The sequence below is a fragment of the Ahaetulla prasina genome, chromosome 4 (genome assembly GCF_028640845.1).
Source record: "Ahaetulla prasina isolate Xishuangbanna chromosome 4, ASM2864084v1, whole genome shotgun sequence".
In the NCBI taxonomy this organism is placed as follows: Eukaryota; Metazoa; Chordata; class Lepidosauria; order Squamata; family Colubridae; genus Ahaetulla; species Ahaetulla prasina.
In genome coordinates, this window is record NC_080542.1 from 130939871 (window position 1) to 130960301 (window position 20431).

General features: G+C 41.5%; 1 protein-coding gene across 12 annotated transcripts in view; it reads left to right on the forward strand.

Moving 5' to 3' along the window:
- CREM (cAMP responsive element modulator) overlaps positions 1 to 19434 on the forward strand; it is a 47325-nt gene extending 27891 nt beyond the window's left edge. For 4 of the 12 annotated variants that reach the window (XM_058184378.1, XM_058184380.1, XM_058184381.1 and 1 more), the window contains 2 exons: positions 15809 to 15965; positions 18313 to 18888. In XM_058184378.1, the coding sequence (XP_058040361.1) occupies positions 15809 to 15965; positions 18313 to 18457 (302 nt within the window). In that variant the 3' untranslated portion in view covers positions 18458 to 18888. Of the gene's footprint in view, positions 1 to 4602; positions 4723 to 5383; positions 5669 to 11584; positions 12518 to 15808; positions 15966 to 18312 lie in introns of those variants that run through there. The other 8 variants (XM_058184379.1, XM_058184391.1, XM_058184387.1 and 5 more) reach the window with 7 other exon arrangements.
- The last annotated feature ends 997 nt before the right edge of the window (positions 19435 to 20431 follow it).

Genomic DNA, 20431 nt, shown 5'->3' on the forward strand with positions numbered 1-20431 from the left:
TTCACTGTGTGAGTTTGGGTCGGTCACCCTCTCTGTACCGAACCTACTTCCCTGGGTAGTTGGAAAAACTGGAAAGAGGGAATGCTACCTATTCCTTGCTGAGCTTCTGAATGACAGACTGTAAATCTAACAAAGAAGTAACCCTGCTTGAAAAAAAAATCAAATACTTATTATTATACAAAAATAAGGCACTCAAGGAATTAGTCACTTAGAAAATAATGCATTTCTCATTGGAAAGACACCATTATTGATGTATCTTTTATCTAGGCATGAAGAGATATTCCATAAAATGGGACTTCCATCAGTTATAATTTATTCTTCCTAGCAGTGAATAAATTTGAAGGAAAATCGCTGAAGTAAATTTTAGAACCTAGAGAAGTTCTTACATTAATGATATTGTGCATCAAGGCGGAAAAAGAGTCCTATCTTATTGGTTATATGAAATTATGGAAAGAGTTAATTTAATCACTTCAGTTGGGAGAAGAAAATCTGGAAAAAAACGTAGGTAACAGACCTCCAAGAAATCCAAGTTTAAAACAGAAAATAAATTTGAAGTCTATGTGGTCATGCATGAAGAGTTTCTCAAGAACATTTAACAGCAGTTCTTCAAGAGCAATTTTTAGGAACTATGGCATGATCTTGGGAAAAGACAACTTTGGTTTAAAATGCTTCTGACAGGATTGCATGCGTACCCACGTGTAAATTTTAATTTTAATTTAATTTAATGGGTTTTAAATTTCTGTAATTTTATAGGGTGTAATTCGTATTTTAAATTTCTTTGGCCAATTGAATAAGTTTTTTAAGGGTTGTTCTTAGTATTGTATGTGTTTGTGTTTGTATTTTATTTGGTTGTTCACCGCCCTGAGTCTTTCGGGAGAAGGGCGGTATACAAATTAAAATATTATTATTATTATTATTATTATTATTATTATTATTATTATTATTATTATTATTATTATTATTATTATTATTATTATTATTATTCTGAATTACATTTCCCCCTTCCAGTTCTGATTCTGCCCACTCTTCATGGCTAATAAGATTAAATGGAAGAAGGTCCAGTTTAAAATATTTGAGTGCAGAAGGCGCGACATTCATAATGACTTGTTTCATCTAAAATAAAATATACTGACTTTTGGTTTAGTGTTCCAACTCATGGGCTTCGAGCAATATGTTTTAGATTTTATTAAATTGAAAAAATAGTAATTTGAGATTCAATGCTTTAGAAATACAAGTAGTCCTCCGACTTAGAACGGTTCATTTAGTGACTGTTCAAAGTTACAATGGTACTGAAAAAAGTGACATGACCATTTTTCACACTTACGACTGTTGCAGCATCCCCATGCTCATGTGATTTACATTTGAATGCTTGACAACTGACTCACATTTATGACGGTTGCAGTATCCTGGGGTCATGTGATCCCTTTTTGTGACCTTCTGACAAGCAAAGTCAATGGGGAAACCAGATTCACTTAACAACCATATTACTAATTTAACAACTTCAGTGAATCATTTAACAATTGTGGCAAGAAAAGTTGTAAAATGGGGCAAAATACACTTAACAACTTTCTCACTTAACAACATAAATTTTGGGCTCAATTGTGGTCGTAAGTTGAGGACTATATATATGCCACATATTGCACATAATTGAGGTAAATGTATGTTCCAACACTCTGGCTTTTTATAAAGCTAGCAACTTTGATTATATCTACCAGTATAGGTTATACATTTATACTTTCATACATTTTATAGCCTAGTTCTAATCTTGAACATTTTATTATGATTGATTTCTAGATTTTTGGAAACTTAGCATTAGGAGAGTATAATTAGTTTTAGCACCAAATCTATGATTGAGTGCTATTGTGAATACTTGCAAGGAAATTATTGTTATAGAAACTTTACATGAATGGTGGCTAAGACTTCTGTGTGAGTTGTTGCACAGAACTAAAAGCCCAGTAAATGGGTTTTTTTAATGGTTTCTTTTTAAAATTGAACAATTACTACAGTGATTCCAATGATTATGGCTGGTATATCTGTAGAAACGTCCTGAGATTTTTTGCTAATGAAGAATTGGAAGGGACCTTGTAGGTCTTCTAGTCCAACCCCCTGCTTAGGCAGGTAACTCTTCACCACTTCAGACAAATGATTATCCAACATCTTCTTAAAAACTTCCAGTGTTGGAGAATTTACAACTTCTGCAGACAAGTTGTTCCACTGATTAATTGTTCTAACTGTCAGGAAATTTCTCCTTAGTTCTAGGTTGCTTCTCTCCTTGACTAGTTTCCACCCCTTGCTTCTTGTTCTACCCTCAGGTGCTTTGGAGAATAGCTTGACTCCCTCTTCTTTGTGGCAACCCCGAGATATTGGAACACTGCTGTTATGTCTTCCCTAATCCATCTTTTCATTAAACTAGACTTACCTAGTTCCTGCAACCATTCTTCATATGTTTTAGCCTCCAGTTCCTTAATCATTCTAGTTGCTCTTCTCTGGACTCTTATGAAATAGTGAATTAGACTAGATGCAAAGCAAGTCTGGTTGTAACAGCAGGGCTGAGCCTAGAGTGTGAAAGCCTGGAGGTCTCAAGCCTTTGGTTTTTCTCAAAAACACCCTGCATCTACACATCCCAATCATGCTTCTGCTTTAGTGAAATGACTTCTTAGTTACTGTTACCACCATTTATCCCAATTGCCACATGGGGGAGAGAGAGGACTTCCACAGTCTGCACTTTACTGGCTATAATGAATATCTGGTTTTGGTAGATAGATCAACCTCACAGGGTATAAATAAGGGAAAAAAGCTTTATAGAAGAAAGGGGGAAAGAGAAAACGTCAATATTTCTTTTGAATAGTGTGCAAAGATTTAGTGATAGAGATAAAATAAAGAGCTGCAAAAATGAGAGAGCATCTTAGTCTTCAATAGAAAGGAAAATATAAAGTTCTGACCAACAAGATAGTTTTATAGTTAGAAACAACAATTTTCTAGGTTGCACAAAAACACACCAGAACTGAGCTTATATAGAAGCCTTAGATTCCAAAATGACAAATTAGGCTTAAATATCCACAGTCGGTAATCATAACACTGTACCTATACTGAAACAGCTTTTATCTATGGAAGAAAGCTGCTTTTTAGACAACAGGTTTCTTCCTTGATTTTCTTCCCAATCCCTGAGGATTCTAGTTAGCTGAATCTGAGGCTGTTGGGGAGATGAAGAGTCCCCTGTTAGTTGTTCAAGTATCGGTTCCCCAATACTCCCTTAAAAAAATCTATGCATCTTTTTCTCTTAGGCAAATAAAATTAACGAATGGAGGTTGAAACTCAGATGTGAATGTCAGTGAATGTAGGATGGGGTGATGGGAATGAAGGGTTTGCCTGCCCTTTCCCTACAAGGATAAATTAGTGCTCTTGAGCAAAATAAACTATTTTTTAAAATCTAGTAATAGAGAAATTATTTTGTGGAGGTGTTCCCACCCCCCTTTGTTTATACATTTCTTTGGATTAGGGTTAGGGTTTTAAGTTGCAGATGATAAAGTGGTTTCCTGAGGTATATCATTGACAATCAAAATACCTATATACGACTTAGTGATCTGGAAAAGAATGCTTCCAAATACCAGTTACCAGTTGGTAACAGTCATTACCAGTTTGAAATAACTTTTCGTATTGTAGAAGAATCTACTTGAGGATGCTGGATTACACTTGCATTTTATAACACTCTTTAACAGTTCTTAGCATAGTGCAGGCGATCTTTGTCAAAAACCTGTAATTAATTATAGAGCTCAATGTATGATTTTTTGCAGTTCAGACTACTTTTTAGGATTATTGTGGAGATGAAATTAAGAAGACCGTGAGATAGCAGACAGTGTTAAAGAAAATATAGGATTTGTCAATGGTGGTGCTGATAATAAATCAGAAAATACAAAGACTTTCAAATTGAAATAGAATGATGTGACAAAGAAAGCAAAGGAAAAGGAAAGTAAAGATAGTACCAATAGACACCCCGGATGCAATCCCAAAACATTTGGAGCATCACTTGAATGCCACTGGCATTGACAGTATCACCGTCAATTGCAAAAGGCAGCTTTACTAGGAACAGCTTGCATCCTGGGATGATGCCTTTAAGCAACATTTGCCTATTCCAAGTTCTTGAGAAGAACTCAACAGGGGGATAAAACTGCCAAATCCAGTTGAACATCAAGCTGATTGTGCAACCAACCACAGTCAATAATAGTGGTTGGTTCTGTTGTTGTCTTCACTGTTGCTAAATTAAGATACAGAAGAAAACTGTTTCATCTGGGGTTCCTGAAGTGTTTTGGGTTTGGATTGCATTATTGTTTAAAGTGCAGCTTCCAGACTAACTTGTTTTGAAAAGTGTTTGCAGAGCTTTCCTTCTTTGCTACAAATAAATCTGGCATGCTTAATCTTTGGTTGATTCCCTTGATTTGTGGATGTTTTTAATATATTGAAAAGGAAAGCAAAGCTGAAAATGCCAAAGCAGTTATTTGCAATTTAGTCTCCCCCTCCCCCAGTTCCTGTTTTAAAGAGCTGTTCCAGCCAGAAAGCACATTAATGACGGGGTAGGCTAGTGAGGTCATTCTGATGTCAGTCCTTGAAGCTTGTAATCCCGCACATGTTTGTTTGTTTGGAAAATTTTCTATTCAGTTGGTGGCAGACGTGAAGCCTTTGAGTACGAGCTGCTGGTCATGGCTGTAACCAGAGATGAAACTGGTAGGTGAACCTGTATGATTCTTTCCAAAGAAAGAACTCAGGCTGGGGTGCGGCAATCCTGTTTTCTTCAGTGAGATGTTTGACAGCACAGACGTAATCGGGTTCATCACAGCTCTCACTTTTTTGCTAAAAGCCTCACCAAGAATTATTGATTCTTGGTTCTTTGGTTGCTACTTATTTTTATTAAGCGTTATAAAATGTTATTAAGGGAGTGAAATATTTTAGGGTGAACCGATTGCTGTTTGTTTAAAAATTGTTTCTTCTTGCAAGCTCAGCGTGGAGTAAAAAAATTTTTTTTCCTCAGTAGTGAAGACTTCACTTCAGTTTATTGCAGTTATTAGCCAGGTAGCATGAAAAACCAGCAACTTATCTCTCTTGATGCTTTCTATTTAAACTTTGGTGTGAATGAAAGATCACTTGTTAGGCTTCTGTTAGCGGGAATCTAGTGGCGATGTGTGTGCTTTTTTCAGCTCAGCAATTACTCCTTTGGCATTCATTTAGACAGATCACTATGGCAGTAAAAGGGAATTGAGTCTAGCAAACTTTTGGCGGACTGTTCGTTATCTTATGCCCCCCCACCCTTTGAAAGTGGTCTGCTCCACAGCTAATCAAGTTCAAAGGGCTGACGTCACTAGATTTCCTGGAATCATGTTTCAGTGGTGGAGCTGGAAAACTTAAACTCTACAAACAACACCTACATTGACGTCAGCCGCAAGTCATGCTGTGATTTAGTCAGTTCCTTTCTGCTTCAGCTAGAACTGCTGGCATGTTTTGTAGTGTTACTCTGTAGCCCGCTTTCCTGATCTCTTGAGCTAAGTAAATCTGGTTTGTGTGTTTTGTGTTATTTATCCCACTGCTCTCAGCTATTTCTAAAGACCTCGGGTTGGTTGAGCAAAGAACTAGGAGCTGCGCAACAGGCTTTTGAGAAAAGTTTATAATCGTTCTGGTAAGATACTGCCTTAGAAGAGGGAGGAGAAAGAAAGGGGGTGTAACAGTATTCTTCCTAATATGTAGTCAGTCAAGTTCTGCTCTGCAGAAAGAGTTTTAGAATCGATCTATGATATAAAGCTTTGTATAACTTTTGAATAGGCTCCTTGGCTGTCTGTGTCTTGTAGAATAACACAAGCAGCATGTTTATTGTGGCATAAACTTCTCTAAAGTCCACCATTGAATTTGGCTGTAGTCCATTAAAGAAGCCCATGACAGCATATCCCCCCAACAAATTTGAGAGCTTTAAAGTGAATCAAAATTCCTTGTTTCTTTTTTTCATATAGACCTGGCGCTTTTGTAGAGTAGAATCGTTTAACCTCTTTAAAATACCTTAATAGTTTTCCTGGTTAGATAGTGTCATCAATGCAATGAGCATGAATTTGGCAAACTCTGGAACATAGTAGAGATTAGGGGACCTGGCACAGTCTGGTCCATGGGGTTGTGAAGAGTTGGACACAGCTATGGAGCAACAACAAATATTTTTCCATGACTTGATAAGTATAAATGTCATGTAGTATCTAAATAATAATTCATATTTTTTCTGATGAAATTTATGCTGAAAAAATAAAAAAAATGTTCTAAGTGTTATAAGATACCCATGTCAGAAAGGAAAAAACCCCCACAACAATACATAATATTTTTATGGGGGTACACAAAGAATGTAAAAGCAGACTTCTATAGCAAAACAATAGAAACAGTAAGAGTAAACAGGATATGAATAAAATGTCCATTGATATTAAATTTGTAATATGTTCAGAAGTTAATAGAATTCAGTTTTTCAGTTTGACAGTGATGAACATCCTAAAAAATATGGGAAAATTTATATTTGAAACTAATGGAATGATAGTGTCTCGAATCTGAGGAGCATAAGTATCATTTCACATCTAAATATGTTCTTTACAAAATGGTAAATCAATCATAAATATGTATTAGAAAAGGTCAGATTATACATTATACAGATTGCATATTCAAGAGGATTGAAAAGTATGATGGAAGGGATTGGACCATTCAGTATATGAATGACAACAGAAGATCATTTTGATATCTATAATTATTAAAACATGGAATTACAATTATTTCAGCAATAATGTTATTTCGTGACTATTGGAAATGCATGAGTCTTTTTAGAAAAGAAATTGTTAAGATATGTTCATCTAATTATTGGAGATATGAATTGTTCCATTGTTCCATATGATGTTGTTATAATATGCACTGTCTAGCCTTCTAGACTCCAGCTTCAGCTCTTCAGCTCTTCAGATGGCGCGTTGAGGATTTTCGGCGGTGCGGTTGGTGGCTTTCCGGGGGTCTGGGACCGAGAGGGGCTGTTTTTGGGCCCTCTCGGTCCCGGACCCTGCCGGGTGAACATCTGAAGCGGCGTTTGGGCTGGGGCTGACCGGGACCGGAGCCTCGGAACAGCTGATAGGCTCGGCGGTCTCGGCGGCTTCGGCTCCGGCGGCTTCCTCCGGCGGCTTCCTCGGCCTGTTTGGGGCGGCGTCTCCACGGCCGGCTTGGGGCGGTGGCCGCTCGGTGGGGGGCTCAGCTGCTTGGCGGCTCCCTCAGCGGCTCCCTCCGGAGCCTCGGAACAGCTGGTGGGCTCGGAGGCTTCGGCGGCTTCAGCGGCGTCCTCGATGCCTCCCACGGCCGGCCTGGGCCTGCGGTCGTTTGGCGGTGGGCTCGGCGGCCCTGTGGTGGCTCGGAGGCTTGGCGGCTCCTCAGCGGCTCCCTCCGAGCCTCGGAACAGCTGGTGGGCTCGGCGGCCCTGTGGTGGCTCGGAGGCTTGGCGGCTCCTCGGTGTCCCCCTTGGCCTGCTTGGGATGGCGGCCGCGGCCGTGGCGGTCGCTGTATGACTTTCGGGTCTGGCGGCGGCGGCCTTCCCCCAGGGGCTAAGACTTTTTTCATCGATGCTGGCCGGACTTTCTCCCCTCGGCTCTTGACATTTCTCTCGGCGTTTTCCTCTGTCCTCTGGTGGGCCATGGCTGGGGTGATGGCCGCGGTGGTTGCGCCTGCCCCTCGGGCTCCGCCGGCGGTGGCAGCGGCGGCGGACGGCCTCCCCTACTCCCAGGGGCCGAGGACTTTTTATCAACGTTTGAGAACTTTTGAGAACTTTTCTCCATCATTTGCCAGAGACGAGGAGACAGGAGAAGATCGGTCGCTGAGTGGTAGCGCAGGGGGTCAGATGTGTCATCTGGAGGGTTCGGCCCGCTGAGGGAGGAGTTGGAGGCGAGGCTGACCTTCTTTTAGACCCCCCTTTTTCTGACATCAAGGCCTAGATTGATTGTAACACCAAGGCCGTACGGACTGACTTGGAGGAGAATGGCTTGTCATCTGGACCTGGGAAAGTGGGGCCGTTTGGGTTTGGGGGTAGAATAACGGCCCCACGGAATCCTGGAAGTCCATGGTCCATCTCGCCAGCCAGGGAGTCTAGTCTTGCTGCAATGACATTTTGCCATCTTGACCGGCTTGGATGGACTGCTGACTGTACTGTATTTTTATTGATGCGAAGATTTTCAACTGCGGACCTTCTTGCCCTGCGAGATTCCCCTCTCTCGCAGGTCTGGCCCTCCACACTATCGAGGGCACATCTCGAGGACGGGTTTTGGAACCCCGAGAGTTGGCATGCGAAATCTAGGAGGCTTAGGGGATTTTTAATGAACTGTTTTAATCGTTTTTTACCAGGGAGTTTTAAGGGGAATTTTAAGGGGAGGAAACTGACGGGTTTGGTTCTGGGGGTGGATGGGCCCATCAGGAAGGGGCTAGGTCCACCATGTGTTCGCGGTAACTTAATAGGTCCTGGGGTTATGGCGAGGTGTCGTTCCAGTTTGTCAGGGTCGAGCTATTACTACGGTAAGTGGGAGAGGCAGATATGACGGAAGGGGGCCACATCAGGTTTCGGGGCTCGCCTCGCTGTTTCTGACGATTGCGTGCTCCGCCCCCAGAAATTTCCCGTGACCAGTGGCCAGGATAATCGGGACCTGGGCCTCCGGCTGATGTTATGTAATGCCAGGTCCGCGGTTAATAAAGCCCCCCTGATTTCAGATCTTATTCAGGAAGGGACCGCGGACGTTATGGGCGTTACGGAGACCTGGTTGGGCACTGAAGGGGGGGTTCCCCTAGTGGAGATGTGCCCACCAGGCTTCCGAGCATTCCATCAGCCGAGGGCCCAGGGTAGGGGTGGAGGGGTGGCGGTTATCATCAAGGAGAGTCTGGAGCCGAGGAAGACCACTGTGCCTCAGATAGCTGGGTGTGAATCCCTCTTCGTGAAGTGGGGTCGTAGAACTCAGGTGGGCTTGTTGATCACGTACCTGGCTCCTTGCTGCGTGACTACAGCCCTGCCTGAGCTGTTGGAGTTGCTGGCCGGGTTGGCAGTTGAGACCCCCAGACTGCTGGTCATGGGGGATTTCAATTTGCCATCAGCCGGCGTAGCATCCTCGACAGCTCAGGAGTTCATGGCTTCCATGACGGCCATGGACCTGATTCAGTTAATTGACGGCCCTACCCACGTCGGGGGAGGTACCCTAGACCTGATTTTTATCTCTGGCCAGTGGTTTAATGATCTGGTTTTAAATGATTTAGTTGTGGAACCTTTGTCATGGTCAGATCATTTTCTCCTTCGTCTAGACTTTCTGACCGCTACCCACCATCGCAGGGAGACGGAACCAATGCGTTGGTTCCGTCCCAGGCGCCTGATGGACCCGGAGAGGTTCCTGACGGAGCTTGGGCTGTTTCCCGAACACCTGTCCCACAACTCGACTGAAGAGCTAGTTGCGACCTGGGAACGGACCGCGGCTGGAGCTTTGGACCGTGTCGTGCCTTTGCGGCCTCTGACCCGGCGTCGGTCTCAACCAGCTCCTTGGTTCTCCGAGGAGCTGAGGGAGATGAAGCGCCGGAGAAGACGCCTAGAGAGTGCCTGGAGATCCAGCCGCTCTGAGGCTGACTGGACACTAGTTAGGTCCTATAGTAGGACCTACCTAGTGGCAATGAGGGCTGCGGTTGCCCACGCTTCCTCCCTCATTGCGCCGGCAGATAACCGCCCGCCGCCCTGTTTCGGTGACCCGCCGCCTCCAACAGGAGGGGCGGAGGACCCCTACAAGGGCGTGCCGAGGAGTTTAACGGTTATCTATACGACAAAATCGCTCAGCTTCGGGACGGATTGGATCAAAATTGGGTAGATCCAGGCGAGGGTTCCGAGGCCCGCCTTGTTGAGGTGGTTTGGGATGACTTTGATCCTGTGACTCCGAGGACATGGACAGGTTGCTGGGCAGGCTGAACGCCACCACATGTTTACTGGATCCGTGCCTCCTGGTTAGTACTGGCTACTCAGGAGGTGACACGAGGCTGGCTCCAGGGATTACAAATGCTTCTCTGCGGGAGGGGTCTTTCCCGGCCTTGAAAGAGGCTGTGGTGAGACCCTCCTCAAGAAGCCTTCCTGGACCCAGCTGTTTTAGGGAACTATCGCCAGTCTCCAATCTTCGCCACGGCGAAGGTTGTAGAGAGTGGTGGCATGTCAGCTACCCCAGTACCTGGATGAAGCTGTCTATCTAGACCTGCTCCAGTCCGGCTTCCGCCCGGATACAGTACGGAGACAGCTTTGGTCGCGCTGGTGGATGATCTCTGGAGGGCCAGGATAGGGGTTACCCTCTGCCCTGGTCCTATTAGACCTCTCAGCGGCTTTTGATACCATCGACCATGGTATCCTGCTGCGCCGGTTGGAGGGGTTGGGAGTGGGAGGCACCGCTTATCGGTGGTTCTCCTCCTACCTCTCTGATCGGACGAGACGGTGTTGACAGGGGGCAGAGATCGACCCAAGGTGCCTCATGTGGGGTGCCGAGGGTCGATTCTCTCACCCTCCTGTTCAACATCTATATGAAGCCGCTGGGTGAGATCATCAGTGGCTTTGGGGTGAGATACCAACTGTACGCTGATGACACCCAGCTGTACTTTTCCACCCCGGCCACCCCAGTGAAGCTGTCAAGTGTTGTCCCGGTGTCTGGAAGCCGACGGGTCTGGATGGGGAGGAACAGGCTCAAACTTAATCCCTCCAAGACGGAGTGGCTGTGGATGCCGGCACCTCGGTACAGTCAGCTGCAGATGCGGCTGTCTGTCGGGGTGAATCATTGGCCCGATGGAGAAGGTACGCAACTTGGGCGTGCTCCTGGATGGCCGGTTGTCCTTTGAAGACCATTTGGCGACCATCTCCAGGAGAGCATTTTATCAGGTTCGCCTGATCCGCCAGTTGCGCCCTTCCTGGACCGGGATGCCTTATGCACAGTCACTCATGCCCTTGTTACCTCTCGCCTGGACTACTGCAATGCTCTCTACATGGGGCTCCCTTGAAGAGCACCGGAGACTTCAGCTAGTTCAGAACGCTGCGCTGGTTATTGAGGAGCGCCTCGAGCTCCCACATAACACCTATCCTGCGCAGACTGCACTGGCTACCTGTTGTTTTCCGGGTGCGCTTCAAGGTATTGGTTACCACCTTTAAAGCGCCCATGGCTTAGGACCGGCTATCTACGGGACCGCCTACTGCCGGCTTCTATCTCCCATCGTCCGCACGCTCCCACAGAGAGGGACTCTCAGGGTGCCGCCAGCCAAACAGTGTCGACTGGCGGCCCCAGGGGAGGGCCTTCTGTGGGAGCTCCGACCCTGTGGAACGAACTTCCCTCGGACTCGACAATTACCTGACCTTAGGACCTTTCGCGAACTTAAAACTTATTTATTTCATATGGCTGGACTAGCCTGATTTTTATTTTTATTGGATGGGTTTTAAAATTGTGTTATTTTACAGGGAGTATGTTTTTAACGTTTTGGGCATTTAAATTAGTTTTTTAAGGGTTGTTTTTAAATTATTGTGTGTATTTATATTTTATCTGCCTGTTCACCGCCCTGAGTCCTTCGGGAGAAGGGCGGTATACAAATTAAAATATTATTATTATTATTATTATTATTATATATGGCTCTCTTTTGGACAATGATTTTTTTCAGATACTAACTTTTTTGAAGGAATTATTGGTATTTGCAGATGTACATGTTTATGATAAAATACAAATATAAACAAATGATCCTTTTAAAGATGGGAAGTCACCTGATTTTAATCTATGATACAGTGACCTTCAGAACTAATACTCTTTTCTTATTTAAATAAGCATTTGATCGTTTTAGGTTTTTTTCCCCATTTAAAACAAAATGCAAAAATTTAAAAATACAATGTACTGATGATATACTCTGTACATATTAATTAGCTATTGTAAAGTTCATGGGACTGTAAATCCCAATATCTCCCCAACCCGCATGGCTATTAGCAAAATCATTTCAGGTTGTACAAAAAAACCCTGTTGGAACAATTAATGAAATTACCTCATACAGTTATTTTTGCTGTCTTTTGTCTGAATGTCAGCAAAGGTTACATAATGTAAATATTTCAAGTATTTCACCTCTTCTACTCTTTCTACTTTTTTGTATCTATTTCAGAAGTAGTTTTAGCATGCAAGGATTAAAACATTATATTGTATTTTAATACTGAGTAGCGCAAAAGCTTCAGAGCATAATGAATGTCACTGAATATCTTTTCCTGGGTGAATTAAACTTTAATTCTGTTTCTAATTCACTTCAAGAAGATACAACATATTTTTCGATGTATAAGACGCACCAGAGTATAAGACGCACCTTAATTTTGGGGGAGGAAAACAAGAAAACAAGAATTCTACCTCTGCCCGTTGGCCCGATGCAATTTGCAGAGCCGTGTTTCAGGCGGCGGCCAGTTTCCCTCCAATATGCTTTGGTGAACCAGTGAAGAAAGCATTTTCAGGTGATAGCGCCAGCCGCACTTTTTGGATTCGGGAAGGAAAGCGCTTTGCATAACATAGCAGGGAATGGGGGTGGGGGGGGTGTTAATCAGTCATTTGAAGGGGAGAGGGAAGATGCATCCGGATAAAATCTCCACCGTCAAGCGGGTCTCAGAGGACATGGTTGACTACTTCTACAAGGGAAATGGGGGAGGACCCAGGCTGACAGGTTGGGGGGGACATCTTCCTGGATGACGCCGGCTTTGGCTCTTTCCTCGGTGAAAGCCTTCTGCAAGGACTGCATGGTGGAGAGGTGCCGGGTGCTATGGCTGAAGAGCCAATTTAGTGAGTACTACAAAGCCATCTGCAACCTCCTCCAAACAGCTTGATGGTGGAGATCTTATCTGGGGCAGTCTGGTGTGGGGCAGAGGGCCAAAGCATCAGCACCCCCAGCTCCTCTGCCTCTCCTCCACACTGACCATGGCGCATGCAGTTAAGAGCGTGCATCTTCCCCCTCCCTTTCAAATGACCGATCAAGCCCCCCCCACCCCCATTCTCTGCTACGCTATGCAAAGGAAAGCATCCCCTCTGCTTTGGAGGGGGGGAGGAGCAAGGAAGGAAAAGCGAAGGAATACCAGAGGAAACTGACAAACAGACCAGCGAGGTGAAATGCCAACTTTGCAATAGTGTGAGAGATGACACCTCCTGCAGAGCTGGAAGTCTCCCTTCCTTCTCTACAAGAGCATACCATAAGCAGTTCCATCTGCCTGGTATTCCTTTGCCTTTCCTTCCTTTCTCCTTTCCCCCACCCCAAAGCAGAGGGGATCACACCAAGAAGGAAGCCAGGACCAAAACTGGCCTCGTCCAGGAAGGCGCTCTCCCCCACCTATCAGGCTGGGTCCTCCCCGATTGCCTGAAGCAATTTGCAAAGCCGCGCGCCCCCCTCCTCCTTTTCTGAAGTTGGGTTCTGCTCCTGGCCCGGGAGGCGGATCTGGCCAGGAGGAAAGAGAAAGTGAGACTACAGAAAAGGAGGAGGAGGGCGCGTGGCTTTGCGAATGCTTTGGGCAGTCGGGGAGGAAAAAGAGCATTGCCTCCATACATTGCGTTTTCCGGTGTTTTCCTCCTCAATTCCCTGATGCAATTTGCAGAACCACGCATCCCCATGAAAACGCAGCAGCAGAGGTTTTCAGCTGGTTCCAAGCAGCACCTTAATGTGAGGATCTCCGCCCGCTGGAAAATGTGACGTACAACCTCCGAAGGGTGGAGGCCGGCAGGTGGGCGGGGCTACATTCGGCATATAAGACTCACCCAGATTTTCACCCTCTTTTTGGGGGTAAAAAGGTGCGTCTTATACACCGAAAAATATGGTAACCTATTTTATAAATTTCTTTAAATTGAATAAATCCCCACTACCAATTTAATTTGAAGGAAAGCTTGCTATTAGTTTGTTAGCCCAGTAATCATGTAGACCTCACATCTCTTCACTCTGTGGATTTTTACCTATCAGAGTTGTTTCTTTTCCCAAAGTTTCCATTCATCTGTTCAAACAAATATAAGCTGATATTCCATTTAGCAATAGTTCACACTCCTCCTTATATTTGTTTACTATTTTTTTCTCAACCTCTGACAACAATACTAACTTTCTTTTTTTTGAAAACTTGTTTTGCAAGTAGTTTGGGCATTTTTCAGGGCTATGTGTATTGAGAATGTGATTTTTTTTCTTTAAAAAGCCTTTGGGACTGCATAGGGCCCAAAATGCATTATGGGAAATAAGGATATGTGTATTGTGTAAGGATGATGGAAGCTGGAGTCATTGCTTTGTTTTATCATTTGCCTGTTCATTTTCATAAAAGAAAAGATAAATATATTTTTTGAAAGATTCAAAATAGCAAGTGGAGTTAGCCCCTGAGCATAAAATGTGAATCCACAAATGTTCCACGATTTGTAGGATGCCATGTTGAGGAAACTAACATTGTGATCATCAGAGGCTTCATTTTGCTATTTTTCTGGGACCAGGAAAACTAAATGCTATCTGGGTCTTGTCAGATCTTCTTTGCTAGTTGGTTTTGTTTATCTTAGTATGTTGTGGAGGTCTATCCCTTGTTCTCATTTCTTGGGTAATACTATTAAATTAAATGAACTTTTTGTTAGTATTGTTGCTGTGGCTTATTTAAATAATATGTAAAATATGTTAACTGCCAAAAAAATCTAGTCTTGACTTCATGACTGTCATTCGCTTAAAATTACTGCAACAGTAAATTGGGGTTCTTCAGCATGAAAAGTAACAGTAAAAGAAGAGTTTGATTATTGATAAAATCAGTTGTCCCTGATTTTTCTTGTATTACACATATTTCAAGTTACGTATCGCTGAAGCCAATTTATCAACGGTCAACTGTCATGAAGTGCCAGGAATGGCTTCCTACTACCTGCTTGTGCATTATAGGGAATATAATTGTGGAATTGTGGAAATTGTGTCACATTCAGGAATCTGAGTCTGCTTCACAGTTCTAGCTTTCTTCCCTTCCAGATGGCTATATGGATAGTCTATGAATTAAAGATTTGCCTTCCTTCATTAGGCAGGAAGATAGACATTTCCCATTCTCTTATAATTTATATGCTGGTTTAAAGTACATTAGTTGGATTTTAGATTCTAAATAAAATTTGCATTTGCCCTGTTGTGCACAAGCTTAGAGAAAAGGTAGAAATTTAACATTTTGCAGCAAAATCAGGATAGATAAGTGAGATTAGTAATTTTGTCTTTTAAAAAATCCCGTTAGTTTATATTCATACATTCTTTTTTTTTTAAATCCCAGTCTATAGGTCCAATATATTTGGTCTGATGGTCAGACGTGAGCACTGGTTTTGTTAAAGATGATTTTAATGCATAGGAGGAAATACTTGGTGTGCTAATCAGCTCTTCTCCAGCTAAGGAGTGGCAGTGATAATGGAGTTGGTAAAGCTCTGGAGGAATTGGGGGCACTTAGCATGCTTTTCGGGGCACTGGTAGTGGATCCTTATTAGGGGTCACAAAGTCTGATGGGACAGTAGTCAGTTTACTTAATATTTATAAAAAGTTGCACAAGGTTGCTTGGTGGGTCATATGCAGCCTGTGGGTTATTATGTTGTGTAAGGTTGGGTTAGAAAGAAAGAATCAATGTTTGTTGAAGAAAAGTGTAAAAATCAGTTCAGAGGAAAGAAATGAGGGCTGCTGATACGCCATGCTACAACATTTATTATTTTGTTTGTTTGTTTTGATAATAAACTATGCCATTTTCCTTTGTATTAGATAATGTCTTCTTTTTTTGAAATTGCAGCTGCTACAGGCGACATGCCAACTTACCAAATCCGTACTCCAACCACAGCCTTACCTCAAGGAGTCGTCATGGCAGCTTCCCCAGGAACACTGCATAACCCGCAGCAGCTAGCGGAAGAAGCAACACGTAAAAGAGAACTAAGGCTTATGAAAAATAGGTACCAATTAGAATTTAAATTAATAATTATTTGTTTATTTCCCAGAATCAGTGGTAAGGAAATAGTAATGCTAAAAAGACTAGTGTAGTACTTTAACTACTATACTATACTATATTATACTATACACATTTTCCACTCAGAAAATCCATAGCATTAATAAGAATAAAAATTTTTCTCTCACACAGAAACAGATTATAATATCATACATACGGTTGCATATCCTAATGCAGATAATTCTCATTTACTGACAGTAATTAGGACTGGGAACTCCATTGCTAAGGGATGGTAATGCTGACTTTTAGTGGAAGTTCCAAAAGTCCTAATTACTGTTGTTAGGCGAATTTTACACAGTTGCAGTGTCCCCTGGCCACATGATCACTATTTGTGACCATCTGCAAGCTTCTCCATTGACTTCGCTTGTCAATGGAGAAACTGGCAGGATTGGCATTGAATGTCACAAATGGCAATTGTGACTATGGGACCCTGCAGTGGCTACAACTATGAAGATTCACTTTAAGTATTCTTTGTTCAGTGCTACTGTAACTTCAGATAGTCGCTGAATGAATAGATTTTAAATGGAGAATGCCTATATTTTAAATAATACTTTATACATCTAATTTTTATGGGCACGTGTCATTTGCTTAAATGGCAAATTCTGTTTTGATTCAGTTTTACCAAAGCCTGTGATTTTGTAAACTTAACAAAGGGTAAAGCTTTTTTGCAAGTCTATATTTTATTGCAGAAAATAAATTCACTGTGGAATGTCCTCTTGTATTTTGTAGTAAACTGATTTTTAAGAATTTGGGTGTGACCTTTAGGTTGCATTTCTCTCACTTTATTTATTAAATTTTTTACATTGTCCAGGCTAAATTACCCTTTTGTTTATTTACTTCCTGTATGTGTGTTAGTATTAATGTTGTACTCATTGTCCACTGCTAGTATTTGTGGATATTGTTGGCATGTGCTTTACTGGAAGAAGCTGAACTTCTTGTAACTAACCCCACTATTGCTTAATCGTGCTTCATGGTATTGCTTTTTCTCATGCCTTTTAATTTCAAATTGCTAATCCAGAAATGTCTTCGTTTCCATCTCGTGTTCTTCTCTCTTCAGGTTGTCTAGTGTCTATTGTTACTGGCAATTAAATAATATGTGTCAGCTTATTTTGATTACCAACTAGCCAACATTCTTGCTTAGCACTTACAGATACTTTTCTCATTCATGTAGTTTTTTTGAGCTTTCCTCTTAGACTGTATTTTCTTAAAAATCCTGTCAAAGATCTTAGGGATCTTTTTAGTTTAGTATTCCAGGAAAAGCATTATGAGAAATAATCTTATCTATAACAATATACAAGGAAAAGGCTTTGACAGGCTTTGTCCTTGTAAAAATTAAAGCAGGGAGGACTCCAAAATAAAATTTGTAGCTTTGAGAGAAATAAGTTCAGATGGGTTAATGTCATCACAGTATTCCAAATTAATTAGGGAATTTATATTAATTTTAAACATTTTTGTTCAATGCTTTAACAAAAAGTTTCATATATGGTGGCCTTTACAAAGGCCTTAGAAGCAGTAACATATATATAAAATATTATATAATTTAAAGAGGTAACATTGATGATGGTTTGCTTCTTCATCTCCCACTCAAAGGCTAATGATTTTAGAGAACTAAAAGGTCTGAAGTGCAATAAATGAACCAGCAGGAAGCATAAAAGTTTAAATAGTAGTTTAACTTCCCATTCATCCTTAATTATTATATTAATGTTTAAGGCTTAAACTATAAATATTAATTCATATTGTATTCATTTTAAATAATATTATTGGTTTTGATAAAAAATTGGGACAATTAACAAAACATTTCAAACTACCTGAAAAGAGAAGCTGAAATTTTCAAACTGAAGAGAGAAGGTACCATGTTTTCTTTTCCAACAGTTAATTTCCTAACGTTTTTCAGGTATACTCTGAGATGACTGAGCTACTTATTTAAGCATGTGGGCTTAATACTGGTGAACAGATGATGTGGGGGCTGTAGATAACGAGCTGTTACTTTGATGCATGTTCTGTGATAGCTTCAGTTGCTTTTGTAAAGCACTATCTCATAATTGATTTTACAACAGCTTCCTCTCACTTCCGTACTATGTGGTGTCTTCTGTCTGGTGTCTTCTGTCTGTCTGTTCTGCATTGTGTTCAGAGCACTGTGGTCTGATTTTATGCTGAGACTGGTGTACAGTGTACTTGATTTGGCATTTACTGAATCACTTCAGCTTTTCTGGTGTCAGAGGTTATCCTAGCTATCCAGGTTTTTCTTTGCCTTGTAGCTGATTGAGTAGTCATTTGCCTTGTGTTGGTTCCAGGGAAGCTGCTCGAGAATGCCGCAGGAAGAAGAAGGAATATGTCAAGTGCCTTGAAAATCGCGTAGCGGTTCTAGAAAATCAGAACAAGACGCTCATTGAGGAACTCAAGGCACTCAAAGACCTTTATTGCCATAAAGCAGAGTAACTGGCATTTGGCCATGGAACTTTTTACTATGAACAGTAATCAAGGCATGAGATGAAGCAATTCTACAGATTGCCAAGTGACCCTTAAGAAAGGGGCAGTGTGTGGTCTTTGTGATCTTGGCTTTTCTTAGGTCTTTTTTCTAAAAAGATGTGTGATTTCTAATCTTTGGAAAGCATCACTGTCTCCATATTGTATTGACCTTGGTCACTGCACCATCCCCATCCTATCTTATGTCAGTAGCATGTCACAAAAGCTTTTTTTCTGTTTGCCCTTTTTACTGTTTTTTCAGGGAAGCTGCAAAAGAATGTCGACGAAGGAAGAAAGAATATGTGAAATGTCTGGAGAGTCGTGTTGCAATGTTAGAAGTCCAGAACAAGAAACTTATAGAAGAGCTAGAAACTTTAAAAGACATTTGCTCTTCCAAGACAGATTAGTGTCGATACTGAAACTGTGAACTGGGTACAGCATGTACAAATGCTACTGCAGAAAATGTCTAGTCAAAAGAATTATGACTTTTCCTTTCTATCATTTGTATTCTACTCCACCTCTAACATTCCTGAAACACTCTGCTGCTTTTTCTAGATTATTAAATGAAACTTCACCTCACTTTTTCTCACCCAGAAAGAGTCAAATACTTTAAAAACACAGTGTATGTCCCATATTTTTAGAGGAAGCATGTGTAAGAGCTGCTCCTCTACCTATTATTTGAATTATTTTCTTTATATTAGTGTCCCACTTGCACCAGTTTTAAATTGATCAAAGATAATCTAACACAATAAAATAAAAACCACCCAAAGTATCTCAGGAAGATGTTATATAAACATGTGCGTTGTGCTATGACGTATGTGTATTAGAATACTGGTTTACAAATGAATTTATGGCATATTTTTGTATTCATTGCTTTGTGAAGAAAAATTGTATTGCTGTCACTGAGTGCCATGGTTGAAACTACTTTAAATAGAACCATGTTGCATAAACTTTGTAGTGTTTGGTATTTATTTAATTATCTATTCCGTATTTTTAAAGAATAAAACTAATGGCATATGCTGTGAAATATTTTATTAGACAATTTACTGTCTTTTATATTTCACAAGCATTCTCCAGAATTGTCTATGGAGATTCTCAGTCATCCAGGTCACAGTTGTTCTAAAGGTGTTTTTTTTTTCCAAAAGGCAACTGGATTTCCTTCGTTTTTGTTTGAAGACGTTTTGCTTCTCATCCAAGAGGTTTCTGTTAAAGCTTTTTAAGTCAGAACTGAAAAAGTTTTTTGGATGAGAAGCGAAACGTCTTCAACCAAAAACCAAGAAAGTCCACTTTCCTTTTGAAAAAAAAACAACCTTTGAGATTCTCCAGAATTATAGCTAACACTAATTAAAAAAAACATATTTCAGATTTTTCACACTAGTTCCATAAGCAATTCTTATTGAGCTGAAATCTGATAATACTCCAATCTCAAAAGAATTTTGTGTTCTCGGATGAAGTGAGAATGTGCAAAATATTGATATCTTCGTGTGGTATTGCATGAATTCATGAGCTAGTCACCCAATTCTGTGATATGTGTTGATCTTGTGAGATTTTACTTTATACATCTATACCCCCCTATTGTTTTGGCAATGGAACTCAAGATGTTCCAACAGTTTATTATAATTTATTTATTATAATTTGACTTATATCTGTCTTAGCCTGTAGTGTGGCTACAGTATCTAATTTTTATTATTCTCATACCTCCCCCCACCAAAAGTTTTTTTTTCTAGAAACCTTGCACTGTGAACCAGGTGTGAAGGACATCTTGAGAAGTTGTGGCTGGGAAAAGAAATAGTTGTGACATTGAGACAAAGTCTCAATGAAGGCAGGACTTCTGATGCTTATTTTTTGTTTTAGAAGGTAAACATAGCTTCATGCTGTCATTTAATGCAATACGTATTTGAACAAAAGGTTTTCTTGATGTGGAGTAAATAGTATGGAGTCTGTGCT